The 11,926-nt window shown below is 35.9% G+C and overlaps 2 protein-coding genes and 1 long non-coding RNA gene across 6 annotated transcripts; 1 reads left to right on the top strand and 2 right to left on the bottom strand.

Annotated features, from left to right (window-relative positions):
• Nucleotides 1-1,734: 1,734 nt before the first annotated feature.
• LOC6579082 lies at nt 1,735-7,164 on the bottom strand. Its single transcript, XM_002004943.3, has 6 exons — nt 6,436-7,164; nt 5,701-6,370; nt 5,471-5,631; nt 3,441-4,157; nt 2,356-3,010; nt 1,735-2,282 (listed from the first exon to the last, which is right to left on the bottom strand). The coding sequence occupies exons 1-6, from the start codon at nt 7,147-7,149 to the stop codon at nt 2,101-2,103; spliced, it is 3,099 nt and encodes a 1,032-aa protein (XP_002004979.2). The 5' UTR covers nt 7,150-7,164; the 3' UTR covers nt 1,735-2,100.
• Nucleotides 7,165-8,362: 1,198 nt separating this feature from the next.
• Nucleotides 8,363-10,703, bottom strand: LOC116804162. Of its 4 annotated transcripts, none has more exons than XR_006357844.1 (5): nt 10,275-10,703; nt 9,754-9,996; nt 9,623-9,690; nt 9,474-9,580; nt 8,363-9,147 (listed from the first exon to the last, which is right to left on the bottom strand). It is a non-coding gene; the product is annotated as an uncharacterized LOC116804162 (long non-coding RNA). The 4 variants fall into 4 exon arrangements; XR_004364230.2 differs by having other exon boundaries at nt 8,363-8,756; nt 8,822-9,147; nt 9,474-9,690; nt 10,275-10,700; XR_004364228.2 differs by having other exon boundaries at nt 8,363-8,761; nt 8,822-9,147; nt 9,474-9,690; nt 10,275-10,699.
• LOC6579081 (odorant receptor 49b) lies at nt 8,700-10,815 on the top strand. The gene is made up of 6 exons (XM_002004942.4): nt 8,700-9,132; nt 9,770-10,040; nt 10,126-10,225; nt 10,327-10,428; nt 10,509-10,616; nt 10,689-10,815. The coding sequence occupies exons 1-6, from the start codon at nt 8,700-8,702 to the stop codon at nt 10,788-10,790; spliced, it is 1,116 nt and encodes a 371-aa protein (XP_002004978.1). The 3' UTR covers nt 10,791-10,815.
• The last annotated feature ends 1,111 nt before the right edge of the window (nt 10,816-11,926 follow it).

Here is an 11,926-nt window from a genome sequence, read left to right as displayed (position 1 = left end):
TGATTTGCTGTGGTCGGTTATTGATTATTTAACGGTTGTGTGATTTTCTTTTACTATGTAAATAACACTCATTTATTGACATTGTATTTAGCAAAAGAAATGTGTTCAATCAATTTGGGACTTATTATTACCTATTGAAATCAAAATAAAATTCACAAATTAAAAAAAATAAATTAAAAAAATACTGCACATCTGTAGTGGAACGGAGAGAGATACATAAATACCTACATACATGTATGTATGTTCAATAGAGTAATTTATCATTGTGGACAAAAATATACAGCACATCTCTACAAAATATACTGCACATCTCTAATAGAACTTACTCACTCATTTACTTACACAAATATACATTCATATATACACACATACATAGATATTAATATTCAAAGTGAGTTAATCGGCAATTCTTTTTCTCCTATTCCATAAAATGTGAACACACTACTGTCATCTCGCTCGCACACACACAAATCCTGTCAATTTTGCATTTGGCGGCAATAGACGACTAACTCTAGTAATAACTGTAAATAATTTATGCAAGAAAATGCTTGTATGCAAAGATTTTGCTCACTTCGGATTTAAATTAATCTTTCGAAATTATATTAGGTGCTTTATAAATTTAAACAAGCTACTAGCGTAAATATTTAAGAATAGTACTTACCCCTTATTTTTTAACCGTGATTTTGTTGCGCTTTTTCTTTGCATAAATAATAATGCACAATTTTAGTATTATTTTATGTTATATATTATATTTATCGTATCACATTTCACTCTTGCAGTGTTGCACTTAGCACAGGGAATTAGCATTTTAGATATCAAGTTGATATTATCAACACAAAAAACACAAAAAAAAATTTACACACATGCGCGCAATCCATGCTAGCAACGATCGAGTGGGCATCCACACACGAACTAATTTCCTAATTGAGCACGAGCCTAAACTAAGCCGACATTTCTCTCTCCCCACTACCAATACATGCGCAGCCTGCGCTCAGTTTGAGAGATCAAAAGCTCTGCAACCAATAGCGTTAGCGCTGTGGATACTTTCATTCCACTAGAGTCCACAATGGCGGCACTCACTCTCTCTCTCTCTTTCTTTGTATGTAGTGCCAGCCTGAAGTACTTACACAAGAGTGAGGAGCGTTAGCAATAGAAATATCTTCATAACATGCTCTCAAGATCCACAATACCAAACCTCTTCATATGTGTTCTGTTTAGAGTCTCCAAATATTTGTGAGAGTATGAGCCTAAGCTCATTTATATGTAAGTAAATCGAAGCTAGAATGCTTGCAGCAGCAGAGAGTGCTCCCATTGGTCACTTAAAGATCGACTGCAACGACCCCTACCTCGACACCGAACACAATATAGGAGAGCGACTTAGTGTTTGAGTAAATGTTGCCCTATATAAAGAGCATCAGCTACAGCATTTCTTCAGTCGCCCAAGTCTTGTGGTAGGTTTCAGTCATGCTGTGCAGTAAAGTGAAGTGAAAGTGTGTGATCGTTTAAGACTTGGGGGGAAATTTTTCGAGGAAATAATTAGAGGAAACAGAGGAAATTCTTGGGAGAAATACTCAACGCTGCTGGCAGCACCGCAGCTCAGTGGATAATTGCATTCCATTAGAATCCACAATGGCCGCTCTCTCTCTCTCTCTCTGGTAGCAGCGCCAGTCAAAACTACTTACGCATAAGACTGTCTACTCCTCTCTCATAGTCCACAGATTTGCTTACTTAATATTTTTCAGTGTATTAATTTCCTTTTATTCAGCTGAAGAATCAATTCAATAAACGGAAGCTGCGCACTTCAGTTTCGATTAGTTGCGTATCAAAACTTTTGCTTTGATGCATTTGCATTAATTAGAACAACAACAAATTCCATTAAATAAAGCACGAGAGAGTATTTAGTGTAATTTCCTGTTCGCTGATTAATGAAATGCATTCAACGTGCGGCGCTAGATAAACTTTTAATTAGAATGGAAAATGATTAATTAGCTAAAACTGCAGCAACTTTTTGCCTAAGAAGAAATTTTTGTGCTGCAAAATTTAAATTAACGAAACTAATTTAGTAATTAAAGCATACTTTTCATCAATTTCATATCGCATTCAGTTAGCTGTTTCATTCTTTCTGGCCACATATTTAAGCCAAAATTTATCCTTGGGCGCCATCTGGAAGCCCATGATGTTGTTCATCATATCTAAAGTCGTTTTTTTACACGGCAACAATTCGAACTTGTGCAGCTGATGATATATGATTGATTTGACCTCCATTAGAGCCATACGATTGCCTGAAAAAAGAATTAAATATATATTTTTTTTTTAAATTACATTTTAATTTCTGGTTTTATACGCTCCACTCACCTATGCAACTGCGTGGCCCGACACCAAATGGCATATATGTAAATGGCTTAATATCTTCTTTATTGTGCTCGGCAAAACGTTCCGGTCGAAACTCTTTGGGCTCGGGAAAATACTCTGGATCGTAGTGCAAGCCCACAATGGGTATAAATAGACGGTCACCCTTTTTCAGTGAGACGACAATCTCATTGTTCTCATCACGCAAATCGATATCTGCGTTGCAAGCACGATCCGTTTGTGGTGCGGGCGGCCATTTGCGCAATGCTTCCGATACGACCATATCCATGTACTTCATATGCATTAGACTATCGTAATCGAGGGGTTTTCCCTGCAGCTGTTGCTCCACATCCAAAATCTCTTCATAGAGCTGCTGTTGCACCGTCGGATTCATGCACAGCTCATAGGTGACAAAGCACAGGCAGGTGGACACCGTCTCAAAGCCCGCAAAGAAGAAGAGCAAACATTGAGCCAACAAATCATCATCTGTGAATTTTTTATTAGACTCCTCCGATTCATTAACCTTGCGCTGTGCTTCCATTAACAAGTGTATCATATCGGGTCTTATTATAGAATTCTTTTCACGAAATTTTATGGCATCAAATACCAGAGATCTGAAGTAATTGATCATCTTTTCGTCTAGAATACTTAAGCCTAGGGACTGATAGAGAAAAGTAATGTATTAATTAGTTTATGATAAGTAAAAGTACTCTAGACAAGGCTGCTCAACTAGAAGATACCCTGTACCCCTTGAAGAGCTGATATAATCATTCTTTGCTTTTTTTATACGGAAATGGGATGAGATCGAGAATAAATATAATAAATATATAAAATCGTACTGCGTAGGGTATTCACAAATATACGCTTAAAATTTCAAGTTCTTAGCTTTTGCGATTTACGAGATCTCTGGATTCATATGGACAGACTCAACTCAGCTCATCCTGTCGTCCTAGTCAAGATTATATAAATATTTTAGGGGCACAGCCACGCCTCCTTTTGCCTGTTACAAATATGTTTCCCAAACCAATATACCCCGATTTCCCATTTCCAATCGAGTTAGGCTACAAAAAATATCATTACTCAATTAATACCTTCATCAACTTGGGCATAAACGTAAACAGCAACGCCTTGAGCATAGTGGCGGCGGTAATTGTGGTAACACTTTGTCCGAGCTGAAAGAATTTGTTCTTCTGCTCCTCGAACGAGTTGACCTTGATGCCAAAGGCAGCGGAGGCGATGACATCGTTGGTGAAACGTGTGAAATAATCCTTCATCTCCAGCTCGATGCCATTACCATTGGCACTCTTCAGTTTATCTTCAATATAGGCCACGCCCACCTCACTGCACGCATTAATCAGATCGTACATCGCACGCATTTTGATGCCCGTGAATGTGGGCGTTAATATATTACGCATATCGCGCCATTCGCGATCTTTCAACTGCACCAGACTCTTCGACAGCAGCGTCTGAAACTGCTCGGATCCCGAATGATTGACGAAATGATCGAACTGCTTAACGCCCACACTCTTGATCAGTTCCAGATCACGCAACACAAATATCGGATCACGTAGAAAGTAAGCGCCATAGACTTTGGAGTCTTTGAATTGTTGATACTGTTCGATTTGTCTGACCAAATGTGGAGATAGGCCGAATAGTTCCTTGAAGCACATATTACCCAGCAGCGGAATGGGCTTCTCGTGGGGTATGCCCCGCTGCTCGAACGTCTGGAACTTGGCCACCGACCATTTGTAGAGTAATGCGCACAATACGATCCCGAGTGTGCAAATAATCAAAAACATTTTACTTTTATATCAGCTCAACTGAGCGCGGCGAGCTCTCGACTCTAACTGAATCGGTCAATAATAATAACAAAGCTCTAATATGACCTCATATCTCCCTCTCGCACCAGCTGCCGCTCCCACTCGCGCTACCTTTCGTTCTCCCTAATTTATATATAGCATTTTCAATGTCAGAGCTCTCGCTCTCTCTATCTCTCACTCTCTCGAGCCCTCTCGCTCTCTTGTTTACTTGACTGTTCACGCCTTCTTGTTACTTTTTTTTAGCATTCTAAATACTCTTATCAATAGAGCTTTATGTTGGGTTGAACTAACTTGACGATAGCTGAATATCTAAGAAATGTTTTATATTTAAATATTTATATTTTTTATTTAATTATAATTATTAAATATTTAGTTTAAAATAATTGTCGGATATAAATATTTTAATTTGTAATAATGCTAATTTTTGTATATATAATAATATTAATTATATACATCTTCAGTATTCTATAGAAGAGCATAACAGCAGCAACTTGCCTAAAAGTTGTTTATAGTGTAGAAAAAAAAAATGAATAAATTTAATACCTTTATGAAACATTATTAGAATATTAAATACTCTAAGTACCGTGTATATAATAATAAATTAATAATAAATAAAAATAATTAGCCATGACTTAAAAAATAAACAAATAAAAAGCAAATGGAGAAATTTGAACTCTGAAAATATTTAATAAGACAGATACGTATAAGCGTGATTCGAACTATTTCCACAGCTATTCTTCCAGCTGTTGCAAAGTGCCTTTTAAAATGAGCATACCTTCTGCTAAATACCCTAAACAGATAAATAACAAATTAGCAAACCAAACGATTTGTTGATATATATTTTGTTTATAACAATGTCTTATCTCAAATTTAGTGTTAAATTGTTTGATATGTTATCAGCGAGAATACGAAAAATAGATTATTTATAGTATAGAATATATGCATATGATAATACATACTATACAACTTGCATAGTAGTTTCGATTAAATTATATGGCACGTAAATAAAACAAATGGATGAAAAACTTTATAAATTTATTCAAACATCAATCAAAAGTTCAAAGCTCTAAATACATATAGTAATCAAACTTTTTCTTTTTTTCCGCATATATTTGATTTATATTTATAATATTTTCCGATATTTATTATATAAATCCATATACTGGAATGCCTTATCAGGCCTAAGCATCTGATATTATATTTTATTATTATAATCTTATCTTATCTACTTTCATAGCAACTGCAGCCAATATAGATTTTTGCAATAGAACCAACATTTTGCACTGTATTTAGTCCAATTTTCTGGGCACTAATTTCAGCCAAAACTTTTCCTTGGGCTGCATATGAAAACCTTTGAGGCTTTCCAGCATGTTCTTGACCGTTTTCTCAGTTGGCAACAATTCAAATTTGCTAATCAAGTGATAGATGATGGATTTGATTTCCATTAAAGCCATGCGATTGCCTTTAAAGAGAGGATTAAAAAATTTCAATAAATAATTTGTTATATAATATATATATGATTTATATATACCTATGCAACTGCGCGGTCCCACGCCGAAAGGTAAATACGTAAAGGGTTTTATGTTCGCCCTGTTCTCGTCCAAAAAGCGTTCGGGCTTGAAGACTTCTGGCTCTGGGAAATTATGTGGATCGCGTTGCAGCGCTATAATCGGTATTTGAATAATGTCACCCTTGCGAAACTTGGCCAAAAGCTCCCGATTCTCGTCGTACATATCGATATCTTTGCCGCACATCCGATCCAAGCTGAACGCTGGCGGCCACATACGCAGCGCTTCGCATATAACCAAATCCATATACTTCATCTTGGCCAACATATTGTAGCTGAGCGGTTTACCCTGCAGCTCCTGTTCCACGGCTGAGATCTCCTCATACAGTTTCGCTTGTACGTCCGGATTGCGACAGAGCTCATAGGTGAGAAAGCAGAGGCTGGCCGACATCACCTCGAAGCCCACGAGGAAGATCAACAAACACTGCGCCAACAGATCCTCATCGTTGAACTCCGCGTGCTTAGTTGAGCTGTCCAGGGTTTCATTCTGTTGATATTGCCGCTTGGCCTCCATAAGCAAATGGATCACATCGGGTCGTATTATATTATGTTCCTTGCGATATTTCATGGTATCGAAAACGAGACTACAAAAGTAATCAATTTTCTTGCCATTAAAAAGTTTGACGCGCAGGGCCTGAAATAGATTGGGATTACTTATATAAAAAGAAAAATTAAATAAAAATAATAATAATAGTTTACCTTCATAACCCTCGGCATAATGCCATAGAGTATAACCTTGATTAGGGATAGAAACGAGAAATGCATCACGGAGCTAGCTAGCGTATAGAATTGATTATTTTTATCCACAAACGAATTGACCTTAATGCCAAACGAAGCCGATGCAATAACATCATTGGCAAATCTTCCAAAATAATCCTTCATTTCCAGGTCGATCTCTCCCTTGTTGGCCTTAACTAACTCGGCTTCTATATAACGCACACCCTCTATACTGCACTCGTTGATCAGCTCGAACATCGCCTTCAATTTGCTGCCCGTAAAGGATGGAGTTAGCGTATTACGCATTTCCCTCCACTTGTCGTCCTTCAGTCCGTTCAGACTTTTCGAGAAGATTGTTTCACCCGTTTCGGGTATCATTGGGCGATGATTGATGAAATGCTCAAAGTCCTGGATGCCCACGCGTTTGATCAACTCCGCATCATGTAATATAAAGAATGGTTCGCGCAAATTGTAAAAGCCGTAGATCTTGTGATGCCTCAACGCGATATTCTGTTCGATAATATGCTTTAGAAAGGATTTTCGTCCCAGTAAAACGCGCACATTTAAGTTCCCCAGAAAGGGTTTCGGTTTGCTATACGCCACGCCACGCTCTTCAAAGGTCCTATATGGATCCATGGCATATTTATAGAGCAGCACCAGTAGTACCAGCAAAAAGGTGACGATTATCAAAACCATTTCGAACTGGATGCATCAAATGTTAGTCTATAACTAAATAAATAATCCAACTACGAGAAAAATGAAATGATTTGGCCACTCTGGATGTATTTAATCGAAGGCATAATCTAAATGAAAGATAATTATCATATTTAAGCAGTGATTTATTGGGTATGCCAAAAACTAGAATCATTTAGTTAAATATTTAAATAATGAGGTTTTTATCCTACTTTATATTTTAGATTTAAATATTTTTTATTTACATTATTTATTTAGTTTCTATTTTAATTATATGTTCACTATTTTTTTAAACCAAGTTATTAAACTTTTATATATTTAAAATATTTAGTTTTTATATTTTTATATTATTTTTTATTACGGAAATAGTACTTATATTAATAAAATTGAATTTAAGTTATATGCAAATTAATTGAAGTTAACCCTATGCCACACTCAAACAATATATTTTATATTTTTGACTTCCCATAATTTAAATGCAAATTAATAAAGAGTATTCAAATGGAGAATTTGAGTAAATAAATATTAAACTATTTATCTCTGACTATGAAAACAATATTGTATAGTTTTTCCTAATCAACTGAATGGTGAAATTTCGCTGATTGCTGTGTAAATAAATAAACATGCATATATATTTATATATAATGAGATATTCTACATATTTACATTAGCTCATTACAGCTACAATTGTCAATGCAACCAATTTATTATCAACTATGATGGAAAATTATCAATCGTGGCTGATTGCTCGCTGTAATTATATTTATAAACATTTTCTATCAAATAGATTATGATACAGAATGTTTGTGACTAACATATTTTCACACACACTCAGGCACACAAATTCATTTATTAAGCAAAAAGCTTCACTAAAATGTAAATATACATATTTTCATATTTTCTGCACAGTTTTTGATAATCGATAAAAAAGAATGCAAATTAAGCAACAAAAAATTGGTATAATATTTCAGGTAATCAAATAAAATGCCAAATCATGTGCAGCAATTTGGACTACTGAAAAATGCATTAAGAAAGAATTGGTGGACTATAGCTGACTAGTTCATACATGCTCAAGAAGATTTCAAGTTAGTTTAAGAATAAGTCCATTGAGATTTTTTATAGCAGTTAGTTGAAGATGTTAAGATGCTTATTATTAAGCACTAAAACAGATAACCCCAATACAGGTATACCCATATATAAAATCTTCATAATTTCCTTCATTTTTAATTTTTTTATTTTGTAAATAAAAATTTTTGTACAGTTTATTAAACAAGTTTTCAGTTATTTTCAAGTCTTGTTTAAGTTCAAGTCATTCACTTTAATTTCTCAACATTTCAAGTACCTAACGCCAATCGAATATACTCCAATCTTCACTCCCTGAGCGAGCATTGCAAAATGAAGAAAATTACTTTAAAAATTGTGCCTGGGAGCGCTTGCAAGGCGTGGCATGAATCAGGGCAGCACAACAAAATTATAATAACTATTGCATAACCTTGGGCAAAGATATAAAAGTCAGCCGACTGCACATATCGACAAATAGTTGAGTTACCAATATGCTCGAGGACATCCAATTGATTTACATGAATGTGCGGATATTGCGCTTCTGGGCGCTGCTCTACGATAAGAATGTGAAACGTTACATTTGCCTAACACTGAGCATTGTCCATGTGCTCACCCAGATCTTCTACATGTGCACGACGGACGAGGGCATCACGGGCATCATACGCAACTCCTATATGCTGGTGCTCTGGATAAACACGGTGCTGCGTGCGTACTTGCTGCTATTCGATCAGCAGAGATATATTCAGCTGATCAGCGATCTGAGCAACTCGTGCTATGAGCTGAAGCGCATGGATGATCGCTATATAGCCTACCTTTTGGCTAAGATGAATCAGCAGGGTCGACTTATGGCGCGTGGGAATCTCTTCTTTGGGCTGCTCACCTGCATTGGCTTTGCCCTTTATCCGCTGAGCTCTACTGAGAGGGGTGAGTGAAGAGTTGCTGGAAGTGAATGTTGAATTTTGGTTTAATTTAAAAATGTAGGTAAAGCTCTTTAATTAATGAATTCCTTAGTTTTATCTCTAAAAATAAATTTTTCCATTAAACAAAATCTTCTTCTCTTAAATTAATCCAAAGCTTTACCAAATGTCATTATTCATGAACTCTAATTACTTTTTAGAACTTCCTCCGAAAGCTTGGATACCCTTAATCAATAGACATCTCCCATTAATAAATAATTTTAAAACCCAAGTTCTCGAATATTTTCGCATCAATTAAAATTAATCCAAAGCTTCACTTAATGTCATTTATCCATTAACTCTTATTACCTTTGAAAGCTTCCACCGAAAGCTCTGATACTCTTAATCAACAGACAGCTTCCATTAATAACCAATCCTATGATCCTTAACCACTTGCTCTAAGTTCTTCACATCAACTAAAATTAATCAAAACTTCATTATCTTGAAACTTGAATTACCTTTGAACGTTTTCCCCAAAATCCTTGCTCCACTAAAATTAATCAAGAGCTTCAAATACTGTCGTTAGCTGGCCACAAAATGAATCCAAATAAGCTTCAACTAATGTCATTATTTGGCCTAATCAAATTACCTTTGAGCACTTGCAGTTCTGCCCTTTGGCAGCAAGATACCGGGCGTCAATGAATATGCCACACCCTACTATCAAATTTGGTTCGTCTTTCACCTGCTCATCACACCGATGGGCTGCTGCATGTATATACCCTATACGAGTCTCTGTGTGGGCTTCATTATGTTCGGCATTGTGATGTGCCAGTCGCTGCAGCATCGTTTGCGACGTCTCAAGCATCGTTTGCTCAACCCCCAGCAGCTCTCACTGGAAATAATCGAATGCATTATCTATCATCAGCGGATCATTGAGTAAGCAGTAAAAAAATGAAGAGAAAAACAAAAAAAGAGTGGTGCAAAAGTTTGTAGATATTCAATGCAGTCTCCCATCTACTAGCTATATACGGACCATCAATAAGCTGACTACTTATATATTTCTGGTGGAATTTTTGGCCTTTGGTGCGCTGCTCTGTGCGCTGCTCTTCATGCTGATGATTGTAAGTGCATTTGTGTGTGTGTGTGTGTGTGTGTGTGCGCGAGGCTTACCATGCTTGCAGTATATATGTATGTATGCCTCTTCTGTTGCTTTTCCGTCTAGGTGGACTCGTCCGCACATATAGCCATTGTGAGTGCGTATATAAACATGATACTCGCACAGATATTGGCACTCTATTGGTATGCCAATGAGCTGAGGGAGCAGGTGAATTGATGTACTTGTACTTGTAGTTGATGTTGTTGTTGTAGTGGCCTTTGCCTGCCTGTTTTTGTAATATATTCCAGAATCTGGCCATCGCTGTGGCTGCCTACGAGACCGAGTGGTTCATGTTTGACATGAAGGTACGCAAAAATATACAATTTATGATACTGCGAGCACAACGTCCGGCATCGGTAAGAGTTGTGGCTGTAATAAAAAATTAACTAAACTACTATTGCTAATAAAATTTGCAATAATTTTCCCAGGTATTGCTGGGTAATATTCGCCCCATTACATTGGAGTTGTTTCAGAATTTACTTAATACAACTTATACATTTTTTACGGTACTTAAGCGAGTTTACGGTTGAAGTGCTGTGAAATTGCGCATACGACACGCGGGCGTTAAATATTACAAATTTACTTGAATCAATATATTTTTTAAAAATATTTCTATTTGGTAGTTTTGACTAGTTTTGATTTTTAGAAATATATTATCATACAATAGTTGATTTTTAATATTTATTACATTATTATGCTCATTCACACAAGTGAAGTGAGTATATTGGTTTTATGCAGTGTCCATCTTTCTCCCCCTGTATATAGAGTATATACATGATTATCAATTGGGGGCGTGGTGAATCGGAGTTTGGATCTGACAGCGTTTTGGTCTATGAAAGAGTATCCTGCAGTCATTATTACCCAAATGCTATGTTCTTTTTATTTTTTAAATATATATTGTATGTATGTCATATGTTCATAGACATTTTTTGCAATTAATGTATTATTTACAATAAATAGCTGTTAATTTATAGCACTCTACAAAAGGCTTTAAAAATTAATGACGTACACATGCGCAACTAATAACAAAAAAAATTTTAATAATATATAAATTTATATCCACGCATAATAAATATTGAAATGTTGCATAATTAAATAGTTAGCATGCCTTTTACAATTAATGCGCATTGTTTTTTAAATAAATGTTCAACAACAACAAAAAATATGCTCTGATTTCATTTAAAAAATTGCTGTGAAAAATAATCTTGCAACATTTTTCATTTGTCAGATTTTTTCAAACGTTTTTTCATAAAAATTATATTTTATTCAATGCGAACACATTTTGCTGCCCATCATTTGCGGTTGTCGCGCATTTCTTGTTGTGTTTGCATATATTTTTATTCATTTCTTTTTTATTGTTCCTTTTTTTCCGTGCCCTTTAAAGCCCCACTTAAAAATGGAGGAAAAAAAACAGAGCGCATCAAATTGAGGAAGGTGTGGCGAGAGAGCGATAAAAGTTGTTTGCTGAAGTTGTCAACGCTGAACGCGATGCTGAATTGTCGACAAACTTTGCACCACACTGACTTTGAGTGGCATGCCAGAGCACAGCCAACCACCTGCAGCAGCGCAGCGAACTCAAAGGTGGCAGCTAAAGAAAAAAAAAAAGAGAACAACTGTCGGCAGCTGTAAACAACAAGAGTCGAATACATTTCAATCTAAAAACAAA

This window comes from Drosophila mojavensis, unplaced genomic scaffold (assembly GCF_018153725.1).
Source record: "Drosophila mojavensis isolate 15081-1352.22 unplaced genomic scaffold, ASM1815372v1 contig_80, whole genome shotgun sequence".
Taxonomy (NCBI): domain Eukaryota; kingdom Metazoa; phylum Arthropoda; class Insecta; order Diptera; family Drosophilidae; genus Drosophila; species Drosophila mojavensis.
This window is presented reverse-complemented; position numbering and strand designations above follow the sequence as displayed.

Bases quoted from the DNA above. Each gene is read 5' to 3' on its own strand.
- LOC6579082 (XM_002004943.3), bottom strand. From the start codon at position 7,149: ATGGTTTTGATAATCGTCACCTTTTTGCTGGTACTACTGGTGCTGCTC. The intron at 6,371-6,435 runs GTAAACTATTAT...AATCTATTTCAG, and splicing joins TTATGCCGAGGGTTATGAAG to GCCCTGCGCGTCAAACTTTT. The intron at 4,158-5,470 runs AAATTGGACTAA...TTGAGCTGATAT, and splicing joins GGCTGAAATTAGTGCCCAGA to AAAAGTAAAATGTTTTTGAT.
- LOC6579081 (XM_002004942.4), top strand. From the start codon at position 8,700: ATGCTCGAGGACATCCAATTGATTTACATGAATGTGCGGATATTGCGC. The intron at 9,133-9,769 runs GTGAGTGAAGAG...GAGCACTTGCAG, and splicing joins GCTGAGCTCTACTGAGAGGG to TTCTGCCCTTTGGCAGCAAG. The intron at 10,429-10,508 runs GTGAATTGATGT...AATATATTCCAG, and splicing joins CCAATGAGCTGAGGGAGCAG to AATCTGGCCATCGCTGTGGC.